We start from the raw sequence: 22,021 nt of genomic DNA on the forward strand, positions 1-22,021 counted from the left end.
CATTATGCAGCCTCTGAACGTTCAAATGGGTCATATCTGATGACCATAAAAAGACGAATAACTGCATTTTACACCAATTATTTACATGTATTTATACGATTAGTGGATCAACAGGTATTAAGAAGTTTACATCAGTAGTTGGTTTTGGTCACCAGTGCCTGTTTGGCTAGATTTGCTGTTTTCAGATAGGAAAATATTCAGTTATCGGACTTTTTTGTGTAGGAAAGATGTATCAGAATGTGCCAGTTAACACCTGATAATTACAGTTACCCATAAACTTTGAATAAAATATTTTTCTATCTCCTGTCATAAAATGAGTGTGACAATGCGGTTTGTTCTTGATAGATAAAGTGTAACTGGGACTCAGTACTTGCATGTGGTCGAAGGTGATTACTGATGGGTAGAAATAGGAGTAAAAAGAGGAATGTGTCTGAAAACAACATTATTCCAACTTTATGGTCAACAGTGTTGAAGACACATGTCAGTATTATTACCATAAAAGTAGAACAAAGGATGAACTGTGATCATGTCTGTGATGAAATTCACTAAACTAGAGCATGTCTGTCGGTTTTAAACAAGGTCATGCAGAAGAAGTTTTGAAAACGGTGCAGACCTCCGGGTTTGTGGAGGACTTGGGCTGTGTGATGGCTTTTTGTGGTTCTTATTTGAATACAAAGGCTGCTATTTTATCTTCATACAATTAACAAAAGCACACTTATGTTCATGTATTCAGCGGTTGGGAGCGGTCATGGAAATTATGTTGTCAGTCCTTGAAAAGTTTAGAAATTTTTTGCAAACTCCTGATAGCATTTGCAAACACGACCAAAACAAGGTGCTTTCCATGAAATTTAATTACAGAGAGAATTCAGACGTCAAAGTGTTATTTCAGCAGTCTGTTGTATCTCTATTACTAATGTCATACTAATAAACTCTATTTTGACCTTTTCTGTAATGTCACAGGGTGTAACGTATATTTTGTTGACCCCATGTGTGTTTTCGCCGGCTGTCATTTGAGAAGATCTGCACGGGAGCGGCATCTAATGAGAGTCGAGATTAGTGTCACGGTTGCTTGGTTTCATTGGAAGACAAATGTTTATGTTCACACTCTGTAATTGCTATGAAGAAAGGCAGTATATTGGGTATCCTTGTTTTGTGTTTGAGCGTTTTTCTCCTTTTTATTTCCTCACATTGTCCATATTTACAATGCATCAGTGTCATATGAGGTAAATGTTAAATACACAGTGTGTTTACAGAGTAATGAGATCTGGTCTCTTCTACATTATAATGAGCCAAACCAGGCTTGACCTCAGAATAACATTCAATCTTAACATGTGTGGCACAGTCCTTTTTACGCTGCTAAATGTTTAATTTCATAATTAACCCATGATGGCCCTTCAACCAGAGGCTCCGCTCTGATTATTGAATTAATTTTCAATGCTTTGCCGTGCTCTGTGTCCACAGCAACTCTAACGCTTTCATGTCTGTTGTCTGTTGGAAACGGTGCTGAGGAGTGTGACAAATAAAGGAAGAATGTTAGTTACTGAATGGTCTGAACCAGGACAATGTGTGCGTAGTCTTTGGGGGCAGCCAGTACTCAGATGTGTCTACAGAGGTTTGATTGCTGGGTGTGTTACTCTCTGTGATCCTTCTGTGTGTGTGTGTGGCTTGCTGTGCTTTTCTTTGTAGGAAACCAGAAGAGGCACAATTATTCACCACCCACTCCTCCACGGTATGTTTTAAGGATAGGATGTTTACTGGTTTAGTTCTGTAAGTGGACTTTGCTTTTGTTGCAGCTCACCAAGACATACCAATTATTCGACCATAAGAGGAACGCCAACCGAGTAATAATGAGCACCTGGCGTGGATTGAAAAATGTCGAAATTTTTTTTCTTGGAACACCATTAAATGAGAAAAGTAGCTTTAAACTGAAAGTCCTCAGAGTGAAATCCCTATAGAGTTGAAATGTGTCAGTGTAAATAGTCGGTGTCTTCTTCACAGAGACTGAGGCTGTGGTCAGGGAGGAAACACAGCTGTTTTAATTGATTCCATCGTTTCGAAACTATCAGATCATTCGCAGAAACAGCTCCTGCAGTGAAGTCAATTTCACCAGCCTCCATCTGTTCGCTGAGTTTGTTCCAGACGGTCATAGTTTTGCAGACGTCTTTACTGGACTGATGTGTTACTACAAAATGACTTCTGGTTGTGTCACTGTGTTACTTCCTCTGGGGGAAACATAGAAGTGTGATGTCAAAGCATAACATTTCATAAAATCAGAAAAATCACCTGGAAAAAGTCATCCAGTGTAAACCTTTTGTATGTGAAAGTGTAGAATCAGGTTTACTAGAATGAGCTCTGTTACTTCCTTTTAGGGCTGGACAATAAAACAGTAATAATGAGGTAAATGTTATTATGGCAATTAATGCATTTTTATTTTATCTACACTTTCTTTGGATATATTCTTAACTAAAACCGTAGAAGCTGAACAAAGTTAGATACAGGTGTATTTTTGTCTTGATACTTGGTGATGTATCCATTTTGTTATATCTCCTACATAATTTTTGTTTTTAGCTTTTTATGTTGTTTTCATCTTTTAGTGCCGTCTTGTTTTGTCGTTGCTGTTATTAGGTGTATTTCCATAAAATATGTAATAAGTATTTGAATCTGAAATTGTTTCTGTTCATTGCACAGTTTGGAAAAATGGTCCAGAAATTGAAAAAAAAAAGTTTTTCATATGCTTGAGGTAGTTTTTACCCTTTTTTTTTTGGCAAAGGAGTAAAAGTAAAAAAGGGGAATGGTGATACTTTTTTAAAATAGTTTCTAAGGTTTATAGTATAATTGATATGATCAGTTTTTTCCTGCCTCTTCCCCGTTTATTGGATGTAATTATCAGACAAAGGAGCTGTGATATCACCTATTGGTTTCTGAACTACTGTTTGTGATTTAGCCGTCACAGTGTTGGCTTTCTGGAGCCAGAAGTGACCATATTTGGAAAAAAAGGGCGGGTCTGCAGGGAGGGAAGGAGCTAGGTCAGATGGTGTCCACTACTTTAATGGGTCTGTAAACAGTAAACTTTATCATGCATTGCACAACTTATTCATTTTACAGTCTTGAGTGTAGAACCTATTAACTACAGCTACATTCTGGGTGTTTGTAAGGGAAACATTACTTTTTTTAAATACTTTATTTTTATTTAGTTTTAGTATAAGGTACAAAACAAACAGAAATCGTCACAGGTAGAATCAGACATTTACATACTGTTTATTGTCCACAGATTGAATGAAAAAGTCCTATTTTTCCCCAATATTTTACACCATTGTGTTGTTGTAGGCGGAGATTATGGGTCATCATTTCCATTAGATGGATGTAATTGACAGTTTTTATCACCAGGGAGACTGAGGGAGGATCCTTTTATAGGGAAACATTACTTTTATTAAAAAGAAAGAAAGTCAGAGTCCGACTCAACAGGTGTCGTACCAAGGCTCGACACAGCAGACATCACAGCTTCTATTTGACCTGAGATCTGATTAATAGAGCCATAATTTAAAGAAGGACCACCAGATCACTTATTAGAGGGTCCAAATAAAACAAACCTGAATGAACCAGAACAGAATGGCCACTGTTAAATGTGGTTGTGCAACAGGTCGTTTAGGCCAAATTATTCTGTGTTTTCATCTGTGAGTAAATACATCACAGCCATTTTTAGTTAGAAAACACCAGAAAGCTCTGCTCCACTTACTGTTTATTAGAACCATGTAACATAGCCCCCAAATAATGTAGCGCCACCTACTGGCTTTATTATTTGCTCCAAACCGGTTCATGATAACACACATACCTTGTATTTTTTATTTTTTGCTTCAGATTTGCTCATTATTTCATGCAACCACAACCATTTTTTTCATCAAGTTATTACACTTCATTCTCTGTATTATTGGTGTTAAATCATTTCTTTGTTCATCTTTGATGTGGTTTTCTTCTTGTTGTGTCTTCTACATGGTATCATTTTGTTGCATCTTTTATGAATAATTTAAAACCACAAGTAACCATCTGGCTTCTATAACTGTAAACTTAAAAGAGATAATGATTTGACTTTCATTGTGATAATTATCAGTTTTTTGAAGTTTCATCACTTTTTTGGCCTTCCCTACAATATCTGAGCAATGATTACAATGTAGTTAAAATGTATTTTGGTGAAGGAAAAAAAAAAGTTTTTTTTGTACATGCAGTATTATATAAGCAACAGTGATCTCCAGCTTTAAAATTGAATCATCATATCCTTTCTGCTGTGATAAAACACATGCCAAAATGAGAAATAAACTGTATGCAAAAATGCATCCAGCAAACAGAAGAGGCTGCTGAGCAAGACACTCTGAAGCAGTCAGATGTTGAATGCCTACTTACTTTTTACACAAAATGGATCACCATGAGAATATGTTACACCCAGCATGAATGAGAACAGAGAAAAAACAAAAATAAGTACAATGAATATTTTTGTTTGAGAGTACTGTGTAACTTTTAACAATTTTTTTCGACAATGACCATTTTTTCTCATAGAAAAATTAATAACAGTTTTTTTTTGTTTGTTTTTTTAAGGTTACATTATTTTCCAAAACATGTTCTGAATCATCTACAATGTCCACATTAACCAATAAAGATCCAAGAATCCACCAGTGACCAAAATCATCTACTGATGCACAATGTTCCACTAATCCTATGAATGCATGTAAATAATTGGTGTAAAATGCAGTTTGTTGTCTTTTCATGGTCATCAGATATGACCCATTTGGACGTTCAGAGGCTCTGTAGTGAACATGGAAACACTGTCATCTTCTACGGCATTGATTCACAAGTAAAATCCATGGAGTTTGATAAATGACAGTGGATGGAGAGACTTGTTTTTATGTTCAGTTATTGATATTTTGCTGAAAAAGTAACTTTTTATTCACTTTTCTCTGTTTTGGATGTAATAACCCTCAACTTTAATCTGATCTTTTTTTTTTACCATATACACGATCAGTGAATTACATATAGGAAAATACCTGATTTTCACTGAAAAACTACAAAATACAGATGATGATGATAATATAATAAATGGTGATAAATCACTCAAAAGTTAAATATAGTGGAAAAACTATTTTGGAACTGCCACATAAGTAGCACTGGGTCTTTATGGATTAATGAATGTAAGATATTTGTGTTCTATTAATAATTATCTCAGACAATTTTTCTGCATGTGAATTCCTAAAATATGGAGCTATTGATGCAAGTACTTGAGGTGCTTCCATCACTTTAGAGGTCTGGTCCGTCGCTGGTTCCTTCTTTGAGTGTTTTCGGCTCTTATTGATATAAATGTGTTTTCCAGCTCTTTCATCTTTTCGGTCTTTCATCACCATTAGCCCACTTGCCATTAAAAATAAAGTCTGGGGTTTGGATTAGGTAGCAAAGTGGCTGCTTTCATTGACGGCAGGTTCTTTCACATTACATAACATTGGACAAAAAAAAAATGCCTTTAAGCCCTTCTGTAGACTGGAAAAACCACTAGTAGATGCTCTTTACAAGCCAGATGCAATTAAACAGATAAATGCAACAGAGAGTGCGTTAACTAAGAGGTTGCAAGTAGTCAGAAACATTTTAAGCAAGCACATGAAATAAGGATGTTTTATTTTTTTCAGCTTTGAATGAGTTTGTCGAAGTGGCAGAGTGAGTGTTTAGGACGGGTCAGCAGTGCTTTTTGGTGTTACCATGGTGACAAAATATTAAGATAATAAATTGTGGTGATATGCTGTGCTGTGGTTGGGCCAACAAATGTGATGAATGCAATGTTACAAAGCGGTAACAGGATTATTCTGTAGTGGATTATACTTTAAGAAAACTGAATGGTGTGTTTATGTGTCTCCTTTCTCTGTAAAAACCTTTTTGAGGTTCAATATTTCTATTGAGTAGCCTTTGTTTCTTCATGTCTTTCATTAACTCACCCAATACCTGTCTGAGCAATATTCCTTTTTCTCATTTTACATCTACAGATATTATCTACATTACTTTTCATACAAAACTAATTATGACCTGATAAAAAAATCTGATTGTTGAGGATTAAATGTCTTAAAACCATCTGTAAATAGGAACATCCTGTGAAATACTACTCAACTTTGTCCTTTTTCTAATGTTAGATTTTGAAGTTTTACAGATAATGGAGTATTTTAACTTAAATTGTGAAAACTTAATCAGCCACTGTCTTTGTGTTTTTAAAATATTTATTTGGAGGAAGTGTTTGCTGAAGTAAAAGCACTAATAGAGCAATGCAAAAGCAAAGGTCCTGCATGAGAAAATATACTGATGTAAAAGCACATGAGGAGCAGCACTTAGATAAAGTATTAAATTGAAGGTACCGGTTTGGTCTCTTTGATGGATATATTTTTATATGATTACATTATTAATGCTGAAGCATCAGTGTGTTACTGTTGGAGCAGCTGGAGGTGGAGCTAGTGTGAACTACTTTATATCCAGATAAAACATGATAAAAACTAAATTCAAACCCACAGATCCGTCTGTCAGTTTTTGGACTTTTCCCCTAATCCAGTGTTTCTCAACTGTAGTTCAGGGCCCCTAGGGGAGCCACAAAGGCTCGCCGGGGGGGGCATGGGATCACTCCTGGGTGTTTTTTTTTTTTTTTTTTTTTTTTTCTTCAGGTTAGAACATGTAGAAGGTGGAACTAATGTTTTAGTATTGGAGCACCCTGGACTCATTTTAGGGACGTACAACAAACAAATCTATTGTGTTGGTGATCTGTCACTAGACTAGACAAAGAGTTTAGATTTGGAGAATGGATAAGGACTGGACTGGAAAAGAAAAATGAGCAATGTTTCTGTTTTTGTACAGCACTTGAATGTTCTGAGATGTGCAACATAAACGGGCTCAGTGGAGCCACTGATATTGTTAAAATGTTCATCTTTGTAACCAAAATGTGTTTGTTGTTCTAAAAAAAAGTAACTTCATTGTCATAGTTATAAGATAATTGCGCATTTCCTATTTTTAGTTGGAAAAATATTGTCTCATGGAGCAGTTTTGTTGGGTTTATTAGTATTGTTCAAGCAAAAATCTAAGTTATTTTTAATCTGAACAACAAATTATTCAAGGAGAAGCAAAAAGTATTGTTACAATATTGATGTTTCTTTCAATAAAAGTTATAATTGCACCACTGTTACAATGCTATTGGGGTTGAGGGGGGCCTGACAGAAAAAGATTGAGATCCACTGACCTAATCCATCATCTTTTTTTTTTTTTATTATTGATGACACATTGGAAATAAGAGGTTTAGTTGTTTGCTAGTGTTTACAGCATGTCTGAAATGTGAACCTGAGTACAATCTGAAACTAAAACCATTGTTGTAAAAAACAAACAAACAAACAAAAAAACACCACTATGTCCACAAGTTCGTCAAAAGCATTACAACAATAAATGATAAAGTGATTTGAAAAAATATTTTGCTTTTCTGCACTAACTCCTACATTTTAGAGGAAATTATTGTAATTTCTTACTGATCAAAACTTTTATTTGTACTGAAATATTTACATTTTGCTATTAATACTTGAATACATTAAAGCTGAACAGTTTCATTTTTCCCTTTGTGCATTAAAAACACTTGGGAAGTGTGTTGACGCAGGGCATGATATAACTCTAAATATTTTAGAGGTGTTTTGTAGATCTTTTCTTGACATATTCAGTACTGCACAAAAGTCTTATTAGCTTTGTTGTTTTTTGCAGGGTTGAAAAGAGCATACATATTTATTTCTGACTCTCTTTTTTGGATACAACAAGTAAACACGGGAAATATATGCCCAGCCTGAAAAGACACACAAAAAACTGAACCCATTTAGGGTCTGTATTTGGTGCAACATGACATGACAAGAAACATCTGACGTGAAACCTGGTGTAAAACATCAGAAAATGAATGCAATAAATGTCATATGAACAAGAGGGTTAAAGACATGTTAAGTGCAAAGGGAGGTCAGACCAAATACTACCACTTTAGTTTATAGAAGCTGTTTTTTCCCTGAAACTTTGGTTTTTACCGCTGTACATACTTCCCATATATCCAAATTGTATTTTTTATTCTCCTTTATTTTTCTTTAACAAATGAACAAAGAAATACCATTACCCCAATCCTGGCAGAAAAATACAAATCCAGACATACAGAAAATACATACCTAGAAGTAATTACCATAAAATTGGGGGTTTTCTGAATAAATAGAAATAGTAAATAATAACAAATTGTATCTTAATACATAGACTGAGAAATACTTATGTGTGGTCATTACACCTTTACTAAACCAATGAATCCAATGTTCATAGGACTTTTGCACAGTATTGTACATGGGGATTTCCAGGTATCATCCTCCCTTTGCCACCTCATGTAAATTTTTCTAGTTCCACCACTGACATCAGAAGCTGAAAAGGTCAGAAACCACTGGCATTTAGAAAAGTTTCATCCGTGTGTCAAACCCTCATATGAAACGTAACTGGAAATAAGCTGCAAAAGTACAGTAGATTAACCTGCGAAGACCCAGGACAGTTTAAACTTCTACTTTTTTTTTGCATGAAATAATCATCTTGATTGAAAACAGCATGGTGCTACCTTTTTTTTTTTTTTTTTAACCCTTTCATGCATGAATTATGTGAACCTTAATCAAGATTTTTTCCTGAGTGTTTATTATTCCTCTTCAGGCATGAAAAAACACTCTTTGAATTTTTTTATGGACCTATTTTTCATGGAATTGCAAAAATATCCATTCAGCTGGACACCATGAGTTAAATTTTTGAAGCAAAGAAACATTTATTTACTAATATATTGTGTGACAACTATGAAATACATTTTTTTTAATGCTGCTAATTGGATGTTTGGTCACATTTTAACATGCTCTAATATTAGTTATTACTCACTTTATGGAGATAAAATGCAAAAAACAAAAAAAAAACTTTTTGTTTTTAAAAAAGTTAATTACAGTCTAACAACAATAACAAGGAATTGATTTACACTCAAACATGTTACTGCAGATCAGGTTTATGAAGAACAGCAAAATTACAGCAATGGTCTGTCCGCTTTATTGGCTGGTATGGAACTAAAACAAAATCCATGAATATATAAGATAACAGCTTTGAATAGCTGTCCACTGTAGTGACCACTATGCATGAAAGGGTTTAGGGATGTAACGATATGAAAATTTCATATCACAGTTATTGTGACCAAAATTATCACGGTTATTATTATTATCGTGGTATTGTTGAAATTGTGCTCAAAATTGTCAAAAAATACTTATACACACACTGAAATAATTTAACCAAGTTGTATTTAAAATAAATAAATAAATAAAATAATAGGCACTATGTACCTTCTGTTGGCAGAAACATTCAAATATTAACCCTTAGTGGTCTGAGCCTATTTTGTCCGTTTTTCAGTACTTCTAATTTTGCCTTTATATACTATAGAAACAAATGTTTACTATACCCATGTTTGGTATCTTTTTTTTCAGCACAACTTCATCTATATCATCTGCCTATTATTTTTGTCACTTTAACCTACTATATCAACATAAAAGGCCAAAACACACACACACACACACACAAATCTGATTTGAAAAATGTATATAATTTATTGCATAAATAACACAAAGATGCTTAATGAACCTTTTCAAAGACTTTAAAAGTGAATATTGGTTCCAAATATTAGGTATATCAAATCAAAAGTGTAATAAATTAAAACTATACTGAAATATTTGACATAGAAGCAGATCTTTACATAGGGTTTTTTTCCCCTAAAAGTGGGGTAATCAAATACAGTTATCATAATAATTAGAATTTTAATGGTAATACTAACCATTTGCAATTTTATCGCGGTTTATTGTTATACCGGTAATCATTACATCCCGGGGTGGCTGTGGCTCAGATGGTAGAGTGGGTCGTCCAATAACCGAAGGGTTGGCGGTTCAAATCCTGCTCTGTCCTAGTCGATCCGTTGTGTCCTTGAGCAAGACACTTCTCCCTCCCTCCAGTGCCACCCACACTGGTGTATGAATGTTCGGTGGTGGTCGGAGGGGCCGTAGACACAAACTGGCAGCCACACTTCTGTCAGTCTGCCCTAGAGCAGCTGTGGATACAGATGTAGTTTACCACCACCAGAGTGTGAATGTGGGAGCAAATGAATAATGGGTCAATAATGTAAAGCGCTTTGGGTGTCTAGAAAAGCGCTATATAAATCCAATCCATTATTATTATCCCTACAAGGGTTAAAATAAACTTTTAATGAATTTCTTTCTTTTTTTAATAAGTCAGTGAAACACACTTCATAGTTGAGTCTTTGTACTTGGGGCAGAGCTTGGGTTACCTATAGCGGAGATTGCTTCTTTAAGACATTATGGGAGTAAAGTTATTGGAGGACATAAAGATCTGACAAACACTGGCTGTGAAGTTAGTTTCTGTGTACTTTCCCATACATCCCATAACTCATCCAAACTTTTATTTGTAGAGTGAGGAGGGTCTTATCTCTGTTGCACCACATGGGACAGTGTTGACAGTCTTCTTTTAATCCCTTCACATGGCTTTCTGGAGACTTGTTTTAACAGTCTGGTGGTTGACTGGTGGGGTTTTGGTCACGACAGATGACAGGGTGGGGATGGAGGTGGAGGAGGAGGAGGAGGAGGAGGAGGAGGAGGAGGAGGAAGAAGAGGAGGAGGGGGTCGGAACAGTAATAGTAACAGTAACATCCACCGCCGCGTTTTAATCCAAATGTTGAGTTTCCTTCCACCTCTCTTGACAATAAACAGCTGTTTGTCCGTCATTGGAGAACGGGGGTGTCAAGCGAGCCTGCTCCGTATGGCAATTGGTTCAGATGAAGTTTAGTGCAGATCGGTGGAAGCCCAACCAGGAAGAGGAGCGCACATCTCGCACGCAGCGCCACCGACCGTCCTCCAGTCCGCTCCCCCCGGTTCAGGAGCTCTGCCATCGCACCAGTCCTCCCCCTCCTCCTCCTCTTTCTCCACCACCACCACCACCTCCTCCTCTTCTCCTCCGTCCGCCTTCCCTTCCCTTCTTCCCTGCAGATCCGATCCGGTCGTCGTTTTCCACGGCCGGCAGGAGGAAGCGCCGCGCGAGCCGTAAGTTACCGCCTCGATTTTTTCGCTCGGTATTTGGCTCTGAATGTCTGAAGTTGTTCCGACTGCCCAGCCGTCCAGAGAGAGAGCGCAGAACCCATTTTTCGCTTCGTGCACCACAAGCGACACACACACACATTTTCACACGCGCATACACGCACACACACTCACACGCGCGCGCAAGCACGCACGTATAGGGCTGCTGCTGCTGCTGCTGCTACGTGCCATATCCTGCCCAGGTCTCCACCAGGACTGGGATCATAGCTATAGAAAGCGTGTGTTTAGAGGAAAAAAAAAAAGCAACCCAGGAATTCACTCCGAAAATGTGATCAGAAGAGGTGACTGCCCTTTATTTTGCTCGGTGGTGTGTATTCGGGTAGCCCCCCCCCTCTCCCTCCAGCCCATATTTAGAGCCTGGCTGGCTACTTCAGATGGGCAAGCTACGTCAGCCTGGATTTGCCTACTGTATCCCTATGTGGATGTATGTATTTACGTATGTTGCACTAATATATGCGTGTCAATAGACGTGTCTGTCATGGGGTCGGAGATCCACACTCCAAAGCTGCAAGACTTGCAAGAAAAAAAAAAAAAAAAAAAACACAAAAAAGCTGTGACCTTACCATTCTGATTGTTCCAGCTCAGGGGTGTCAAACTCATTTTAGTTCAGGGGCCACATTCAGCCCAATTTGATCTCGAGTGGGCCAGACCAGTAAAATAATAACAGTGAAAAAAGTAAAATTATATCATGATCATGTTTACATCTACAAAGTTTCCTTAAAAATCTGAATAACATGAACAACTTGAATTGTCTTAAGAAAAACAAATGCAATTTTAACAATATTCTGCCTCGTTTTTATCAGTTTATCATTTACACATGTGCATTACAATCGCACAAAATATTTAGTAACCGGCAGAATATTGGTAAAATTGCATTTGCTTTTCTCAAGACATTTCCGTTTGTTCATTTTTGTTCAGGTTATTCACGTTTTTTGTAAAAGTATAGTTGGCAATGTAAACATTTTCATGTAATTTTACTTTTTTACACCTAAAAAACATAGAGAAAATTTGGGGTTGTGATAATTTATAGGTTATTATGATAATATTTTACTGGTCTGACCCACTTGAAATCTAATTGGACTGTATGTGTCTGTATGTGGAACCTGAATTAAAATGATTTTGATACCATTGATTATTAATATCTTAAGTGTAATTTTTCCATTTCACAAATTCATCCCGTGGGCCGGATTGGACCCTTTGGCGGGCCGGATTTGGCCCCTGGGCCGCATGTTTGACACCTGTGTTCTAGTGGTTTATTCTACCTCTTGGCAAGAGGTGGAAAATGTAAAATAAGAGCCCTCTCTCAGTCAGATCCGATGGAGCTACCTAACCCAGCTATTTATTTTTGATGTGTATGTGTGTGTGTGCTTTGGCTCTACCTGAAAGATGACAGGAGACACATTTGCAAACCAAGTGTAAGGTATTAATTAAAGGCGACAAATGCTCCACAGGCTGGTTATGATAGTAGCCTGCGCAGCCAGTGGTTTACCAAATCATCTGCGGCTGTAATAGAGTTTTATCACATGTTGATAGAGACTTTTTTTTTTAACCCTCAAAGACCTAAGCAACCACTGTCGATCAAAAGCATCTATTGAACCACTAATTGTATCAAAACATGTAAATAATTCCCGTAAAATTCAGTTACTTTAATTTTCAGCGGCATCACATATGACCCAGAGGTGAATGTGAAAACACTGTCACCTTCTGCAACATTGATTCACCAGCGAGTTTGACAAATGACAGTTGTAGATGCTTGTTTTTATGTTCAGCCCTTTTTTCCCCAGTTTTCTCTGTTCTGATATGATGAACCTTTGAATTTATATACACAGTCAGTGAGTTGAATATAGAAAAATACCTGATTTTGCTGAAAAATGCAAAATGCAGTTGATAACAAATGCTGGTAAATCACTTAGGAAGGGTTAACTGTAAAGAAAACATTAATTTGGAACCTGACATAAAAATAATTCTAGGTCTTTAAGGGTTAAAATCAAATTGTCAGCTGGTGATTGCTTGTTGGTCACTTGCAGGTACTTTCTTTCTTTGCTTATGTTGAACCGTCTTTTTATTCGCTTTAGTTTTTTTCACATGTTGCTGGGACTCTTAAACATAAAGCCTTATCTACATGTGATCCCGTGCATGTGGATTTTGTCTTTTGTGGCTGAACTTAAGGACTTTGAGAGGCTCCAAAAGATGAATGTGAGGTTTTTTTTTTACATTAGAAAAAGCACTGATGAAAGAAAAGTGAGGAAAAAGCACTGGTTTCTATAGGTGATTGTGTTCTTTTATATGCTTTTAATGATCTGCTGATTAAAGGTCACAGGGCTCAAGCATTGAACTTGTAGCAGTTGTATAATTAATATGCATGTGTTGTTCATGGCATGTGGCTGCTTCATATTATGTAGGACTTCTTTTATAAATCTAGTATTGTGATATTAAACCTGAAACGTGTTGATTTACACATCTTTCTGGCTGTATATGTATATAGTGTGTGGATTATATCTATGAATTTGTACTGAATGACTTGTCAAGGCTCAGACGTGTGAATGAATTCATTTTGTCTCTAACAGATTGTGTTGTTTTAGATGCCTTTAGTAATCTGGTGATTAAAGCGAACCTACAGGCTGGCAGAACCATTGATCCTGCGATTTACTCTATAATTAATATGCATGCGTTATTCACCTCTGTGTTTCATGTGGCTGTTTCATGTCGTGTCGCTGTTTGTTTCTCTCATCATACATAGAGTGAGTGTAACGTATGGTAATTATGTGGTGTGTATGACTACATGTGTTGTTACTGTTTTGGTTTCTAACTGTATTCGACTTTTATTCTGCAAGGTCTATCACATGTTACTAATCTACTGCTTCTTACCTTTTTATTTTTTTGGCTTGTGACGCTTTAAAATGAGTCAGTGTCGACTCACAACCCCTCGTTTCAGTTTATGATCTTAGCGTGGACATGGATTATGTGTTTAGAACTTGAATTTAAGGGTTTTTATAGGCTCAGGGATGCGAGTGAATTCATTTTTCCACTAGAAAAAGCAAGAAAAGTGAAGATAAATATACTGTTGTATTCTTTAATGATCTGTCGGTTAAAGGTAGCCTATAGACCAGAACCCACTGGGCTAAATCCCTGAACATACAGCAGTTATGCTTGTAATTAATCTGCATGTGGCCGTCATTTGTGTGTTTCATATTGTGATGCGTTTTGATCCACCTAAATTATTGTAACCTTACCATACTGTGGTATCTGTGATGTGATGTGACGTGCATGACCATACATGTTGATTTAAACGTCCTTGTAGATTGTAGATAGAGACAGGAGAGCAAGTGTATTAATGAGTTGAAATGAAAGTATGTTGATATGACCACTGTGTGTGGGTGCTCCAGCTGTAGCTGTAATTCCAGCAGAGAAAAAAGGATTTATAGATCCTATATGGGCTTTATCTAATTTACCGGATGTGCACATATATTCTTAAAAGTCTCCGAGAACCTTGATTTTCTTACCTGAAAAGTAAAAGTCCTGGTGTGCTCTGTGGTGTTTGCAGCTCTGTGAAAAGCTGATGGTCTCCTTTTCTAACCAATTAGAGGGAGTGCAGGGTCAGTGATCTTCCTGTAAATGTGAAATTACTTCCTGAGGATCACCAGGCATGACTGTGTTTAAAGAGCCAAATTGCCGTTTTGCCGGAACGCTGCAGCACAAGATAATATCTTACAGGTTCATCCCCACCTTTTCCAACCCCCTCCATGCCGTGAAATCAAGATAAAAGCCTTGTATCAAAGTTAAGGTGTTGAACACTACAACGTATAAAAGATATGATCGGAATTAACTCCTGGAACAGGTCAGCTTAGGCGTGAAGTTGAAGTCTTAAGTTTACATACACCCCGGCTCAATGCCTTTAACAAGCAAATTTAGAAGTGTTTACACAAGTGTTTTGCACAGTTTATAGGTGATACAACCAAATATTAACAGTGTGTGTGTAAACTTTTGACCTGAGAATATGGTAGGACAGAGGAAAGCTCAAGTAAAAAATTTACTTCTGTTGTAACAAAATAAAGTGGACTAACTGAGATATTGAAATGAAAGATTCAGTGTGTGAAAGATTTGGATGCGTTTAGGCAAAGGTAAGAAAACTTCTGACCCCAGCTGTAAAATGCTGGTTAGATTTAAAAAGAAGTTATCAAAAGACATATAAATATTCACTTTTATCACTGAAGGGATTTAGGTCCTTTCCTTTCAAATCATTGACAGAATGTGTGTCTTTTTTTCTTCTTCAATTCTGAATTAAATATGAAGAAAGACCTCTGAATTTTATATTTTGAGGTATCTCCTTCTGGTATTGAATTTCAGTGTCAGCGAGCAAGGTCACTACAAAATGCTGACATCTTGTCTGAGAAGCATAGTCTAGAGTTAGTCGTCCTGTGACAAGAAAAAGGACAGAAAAGAAAAGACAGAGGGAGACACACACTGAACAGAAAACAACACACTCCCATTGTCATTTAGTAACACAGTCTCCTCTGGTTTGTACACCACAGTATGTAAATGAAAGTTGTAGTTCAGGATGTCCTTCATCTTAACCCTGGGGCTAAAACTGTATTGGCTATTGCCAGGATCGCTCACGTTTCAGTGTCGGACTGCATTAACTCTGCAGTCAGATCGGTGCCGACAGAATCAAATGAGTTTAAAGAACCCTGTCGGTCTTCAGCTTTTAACGGCAAGTCATCGATTAAACCCAACTCTAGTTTTAAAGCTGTTCGGTGTGATCTGCGTGTATAGTCAGGACTCTACAGTGACTCCACACTTGTCTAAACAGATGTCCTGTAGTTGAATTACAGCTTCATCCTGAATAAATTGAAATATTAAAAACGTTGGTTTTAAAAGAACAGATGGTTGATTTTGATGATTCGAGAAAAGTTAAAAACTCCTAAATTAAGTCTTGCCCCAAGACAGTAGAATAACACACATACAGACTATAATAATTATGTATTTTAGCTGGCTTTAATGCAGGGATTTTTGTCTGTTATGTGAAGTAATGGAGTAAGACAAAAAGCAGTCTTTTTTTGACTAAATGCCAGAAAATCTATAATTCTATTGACTCTAGAAATTACACATAGATCTGACAATACATCTGCGCTCCTATGAAGATACTTTGCATGTGTTTGTTGATGTTTCACAGTTAGCTCAGGGAGCTTTTTCCCAAAGACTCCCAAGCTAATTGTTTGTTGCTAATTGAGTTTAATTGCTGAATGATTTCACAGTGAGCTTCGTGAATATCTGCGATGCAGCATAGATGTATGCATGAGATTGTTTTCCTCTACAGAATATGGTCACATTAAGACATCAATTTGAAACAGTGTAATTAAAGTGATAAAAATGTTGGGTAGTTTAAATAGGCATTTAGTCATCTTGTTTATTTTATTTGTCTTTTTTCCCCTGTAGAGTTTAATGTTGGGATGGCTTTTGTTTAATCTTTTTCTGTCAGGCTAAATATTTCAGACTGAACAATTGGCCTTAACAAGGTGCCGTTTGCATGCTGTGTGCTCACGAGGTGATAAGGCAATGAGTGCAGTGAATGAATGACAGAGTGCATCAGTTTCTCCTGTGCAACACAAAACACACACAAGCTATTATAACGAGAGGATCAGAATCAGGTCTACAGATGCTGCTGCTCACCAAATGATCAAATAAATGTGGTGTGATCACAAAGCCATTCAGCTGAATTACTCATTAGAAAGCTTCTTTATGTATTAAATCAGATGTTATTGTGCTCAAATCCACACTGAGGACTTATGTGGGATTGCTGGTCTTGTTGTGTCTTGATAGTTCTTGATCATTTTCATTTTCCTTTGCCTTCTTCCGATTCTCACAGCAGAAAACCTTTCAGCTTTGTCTAAATTTAAATGAAAATGATGTTAATGGTTGTTTGCCTTTCCTTAATGCACCTCACACCACTTCCTGTCTGCCTGATCTTCTATGTTGTTGTTAGTGAGTGTTGCTAACATGTTTAGGGTGAAAATAGCTTGAATGGCTGCAATGGAAGCTGTATTTTTAAAGCTTTGGATCAGTGGTTGTCCTTCTGCTTGTTGTGAACATAATAAGCACATGGTGAAACTAGGACAAACTTGAATTTTGACCACTTGTCGGTTTCTTATCTCTAGGTCCTGTGGAGAAGCATGTGATGACTCACGCAAGGCAGAAGGCTTCCCTCAGACAGAGCCACAGTGCTGAGTCGTGGGACAGCTCCACTCTTTGGCCACATGGTGGCGCTATGGGCGGGGCCTGGCCTGAGCGCTCGCTACGATTTGGCAGGACAAAGAAGATAAGCGAGATCACCAAACACGCAAAAGACATGGCCAAGAGGATGAGTGACAAGAAAAGGAGAAGCACAGACCAGAACAGAAAGCTGGACCGCAGGCGGGAGAAGAAACGGGACAGGAAGTTGTATCCCTTGCGGGGAAGGGCTGGGGGGTCAGATGGGGAGGGGCTCAGCTGCCACGTCCTCCTCACACGACTGGAAGAGAGCATTCGTGAGCAGGGGGGTTTAGAGGAAAGAGGGAGGAAGGATGGACGCCGAAAACAGTTATCTCTCAAATCCAGACAAGGGAAAAGAGAAGCAAAGTCCTTACCAAAAAACAAATCAAAGTCCAACAGCCCCAGCCGTGCAGAGTATATGCATGTCCTGCAGCCACGTAAACGCAGACTGGCCTCCCTCAACGCTGAGGCAGTGAACACTCTGCTGCTCGAAAGAGCCACTGACCCTCAACCTGCAGCCAAGCAGGCAAAGAGACAAGAGGAGTCTACGAATGTAGGGGGCTCCATGGATGCAGAACCCACCAAGAGTGGGGTTTTGGGAGGTCCTAAGACTTTACAAGGAAACATCAGTAAAGCATCCTTGTCTCATAAACTTGAACTGTGCCAAAGCTCTAAACGGGTCAAGAAGGCCAAAACCAACAGAGGAGACAAGAGCGGGATGATGAGTCAGGAGAGTCTGGATGCCCCTGCCCCGAGACGACTCGCTGGACTCAATGCTGCAGCCTTACTGAAGTTAACCAGCTCCTCAGCTACTGCTAAACAGAGAGTCAAGGCTGCACCCACAACTGCTGTCACATCAGACTGCAAGGCTCCTACTGCAGTGCTAAAACAGCACTCCAGAGTCAAACACAAGGAGCGCACACAAAAGCAGAAAGGGAAAAAAGTGTCTCCATTGCACAGTGGCTGCACAGCCTGCAAGAAGAAGGCAGACTTTGAGCCCAAAGTGGAGTGGGAGACCGGCAGCTGCACCCATCGACTAACCAAACCGGGCTACCAGTCCCGCAGTATGCTAGCATACCCGCTAAAACAAGTTAAGGAGGAGCAGCTAGAGACTGAACTGAGCCCATACTACTGCTGTCCCCCAGAGGGCTCAGTGGAATACTGCCACCGCTTGGCCTTCTTCCTGGGCCAGCAGCCCTACGGAGAATCAAACAATCAGCAGCTAAACTCAGCCTTGACCCCTGTGAAGCGTGAGTGCCTCGTAACCTCTCCGTCCCTGACACATTCCCATCCGCACACCGCTCTGACCCTCAGCCCCCACCCCTGCCTCTGCACCGCAGACCACTGCTTCTCCAGCTACTACGTTCATATCACCCACCCCACACACACTGGAACCACGTCAGCAACTCTGGCCTCACGACCTCTGAACTTTGCCCCGTCAAATTTGTGCCCCAGTCGGATGAGTGGCTCCAAAATGCTGGGTCCGAGGGAGTCCCACTCCTCGGGGCTGGCCCACCCGGCCTATTGTAACTCTGTGGCTTCGCCCTGTTACGGTGAGGCCTGTGGGATCAGTGGCTACACCTACAGAGCAATGCCGCCCGTCACCAGCAGGGGTTGTTCTTTCAGCACAGGATGCACTGGTTGCACACACAGCATCAAAACAGGTGAGTACATGAAATTAATGGATTACAAAATGTCTTTTCTTCTTCTTGATTTGTAGTGCTTGTGGAAACACATGAAAATATCTGGATGGCCCTGACTCTAAAGGCCAATCATTTCCTTTATTAAATTGATGGAGAGTTCATTCTATTATTGTGTCATTTAGAGGTAAATATTGTCATTTTCTCTTTTTGTTGTTCTTCTTGAGTGTTTATCAGTTGGGTTAGTTCCATTTATATTTTCAGCTATGCGTCTTCTGTTGGCGGTTCTACCTTGACCCATTTTATGAACAACATTTTCATCTATGTAATATCTGTCCTCTCTTAACACAATAAATCCTGTTCTGTCTCTCAAAAAAAAATCAGCTTTCAAAAACACCAAAAAAAGTAATAAAATAGAAGACTTTAAATCAGTACTTAACATTAACAAAGTTATCAGTCAACAGAGCAGGAACATTTCATTGAGATTTTTAAGAACTGGCAAAATATCCAGTCTCAAAGAAGCCACAAAACTGGGGTCCACAGCCTAAGAACAAGCACATCTGTCTAGGTGTCGTGATTTCAGACACCTTTTTTCTATGTTTTTGGAAATAAATGTTGATAACATTAAAACAAATAACATATTTTTGTCCTGTACTGTATTCTGTTGATGAAATATTCGGTCAGTCTTCGCTCTTAATATGTGAAGATATGTTTATGAGGACAAAATGCTTAAAATAGTAAATTATTACTTGATCAAGGCATTGTACCTCACACAAGTCAAACTGTTTTATAGTTCATGTAAGTGTAGTTTAAAGTATTAACTTACTCATAACAAAGCTTGAGTTAAGATATTTCATCTTGGTTAGATTCACTTTTGCAGGGTTGGTATAAACACATATGAGCATTTCCCCAAAAATGTACAATTCTAGGGCCAAACCAGTGCATGTTTATTTCCCCACACTGTCTCCATCATAGTTGTGCTACAGACAAATATATGCTCTTACTTTTGGGTGTAATAAATAATCTAATTATATTCTTCCACCACTGGTGAAGACATGGGAAAGTGTTTTATTTCACACTTCATTTCCCTATTTCATCTTTTTGTTTAATGTGATGTTGGATTATGGAGCATTTTCAGCCAGAAACCAACTTTCACATTTGCCTTCAAGTCTCATTTTTCTTTATAGAGACAGATTAAGATTTAATCAAAGCCAAAACAGCTAAAAGAGCCCATAGTGTATTTGTTCTGCCCTATGCCAAAAGTAGATAAACACTTGGACTGACAACTTTTAGTTGTTGTTGGAGAAATCTGAGCTTTTGCCCCTTTATTATTGCAGTTTGAGTCATTTATTTTGCCTTATTTAAAAAAAACAAAACAAAAAAAAACCTAGTATAGTGGAGTTTTCACTAACAAGAACCAAAGACTGCTTTGTTGTCTTCTTTATGCCTCAAGCTAGACTCAAGCTAGTGAGACCCAACAAGTGTTAAGACTTTGTTTTGTGTGTGTGTGTGTGTGTGTGTGTGTTTAATGTAATTTTATTTATTTATTTTTGTGTGTGTGAGCTTTGAAAATGCTTAGCTTGAGGGTCTGACTTAGATATTACTTGATAAGTATTTTTTCCACAGGAAGTTCTGTTATTTATAGTATAGGACTGATTTATAAGATAGAAGGAACAGGTTTTTAAGGTATATGTGTGTATATAGTGTCAATGAATGCTTTTATGCTTATGTGAAGTTTGTGTTGAAGTCTGTGTGGTAGCCAGTCCTTTGTTGATTGTTGCTAGTGTTGTGACCAAAACACAGCAATGGAAGATGGTCTTTTATAAGGTGCATTATGATCCACTAACACATTTACATTAATACTCCAATAATTAAATTAGTACATGTACGTGTATTATATATAACATATTTCCTCAAATAAAAATCAGGAGTCATTTATAAGCCAGGTCTCTAACAATAGTGTTGAGGATGACGGGAACAAATAAAAGCTGGTTATAGGCCTTTATATAAAAGTGACATAAATGACATAAATAAACCTCTGGTGCCTGCCATGTAATCTGCTGCCAGTTACACAAAATGTGTCATTTGTAGAAACTTACAAGCATGACAGGAAGACATTTATACAATATAAGCCCCGGTACACAATAAATAGTCTCAGTCAATGTTCACTTTTATATTGAAATGGTTAAGGAAGTGTTTTATTTTTAGAAAAGCAGTTCTCAACATCACAAACATGAACAGATCAATACAAGGTTTCATGCTAAATAGATTAGGACCGTATCTACTTAAAACAGAAGAAGTTAAAAATAAAGGGCCGACTCTAATGTGAGTATCCATCACATAAATAAAGGCCAGGTACGATCTGCATCTAAAGTAAATAAAAGCCTGGGCTCAAATTTGAGGAAATACCTTTAGACATAGACAGGTTTTACTCGTCATTCAGATTTTTAATGTACATCAAAACCAGATTTAGATGCAATGGCTCAGGGGGCAACAAGTATATACAAAAATAAATAAATATGCATATTAGAGTTATGTGTCAAGTAATAAAATAAGCAGTGTATCAGGTAATAGGATATTATGATTATATTATACCTTAAACCTTTAAAGGGCACTCATAGAAATTCTCTGAAATTCAATATTTCAACCTTAGTGTGTTATTGGAGGACATAACAAGAATTTATTACTTTTGTGAAATTTTTCAAAAATTTTTTATTGTAATGTAGAAAATCAAGGTCAATGAAGTTACTATATTTGGTTCCTTACCCATGAGTGGGAAAAAAAAATCCAAGAAGTAAATAAAAACTACAAAAACACCCCACATATCAGGTGAAAGGAACATTGCAGACCTTGTAGACCACATTTGACCTGAGATTGTTGCCTCACTGTAACTGTTGCCGTCACCTGTCTTGTAATGTATTCGGAAATTACCAA

At 37.7% G+C, this 22,021-nt stretch overlaps 1 protein-coding gene across 2 annotated transcripts in view; it reads left to right on the plus strand.

Moving 5' to 3' along the window:
- LOC115415238 (bromo adjacent homology domain-containing 1 protein) overlaps positions 1-22,021 on the plus strand; it is a 35,671-nt gene that overhangs the window by 5,077 nt on the left and 8,573 nt on the right. The window contains exons 1-2 of one of the 2 annotated variants that reach the window (XM_030128746.1): positions 10,758-11,144; positions 17,354-19,111. In XM_030128746.1, the coding sequence (XP_029984606.1) occupies positions 10,880-11,144; positions 17,354-19,111 (2,023 nt within the window). In that variant the 5' untranslated portion in view covers positions 10,758-10,879. Of the gene's footprint in view, positions 1-10,757; positions 11,145-17,353; positions 19,112-22,021 lie in introns of those variants that run through there. The other variant, XM_030128747.1, reaches the window with a different exon arrangement.

The sequence above is a fragment of the Sphaeramia orbicularis genome, chromosome 24 (genome assembly GCF_902148855.1).
Source record: "Sphaeramia orbicularis chromosome 24, fSphaOr1.1, whole genome shotgun sequence".
NCBI lineage: Eukaryota > Metazoa > Chordata > Actinopteri > Kurtiformes > Apogonidae > Sphaeramia > Sphaeramia orbicularis.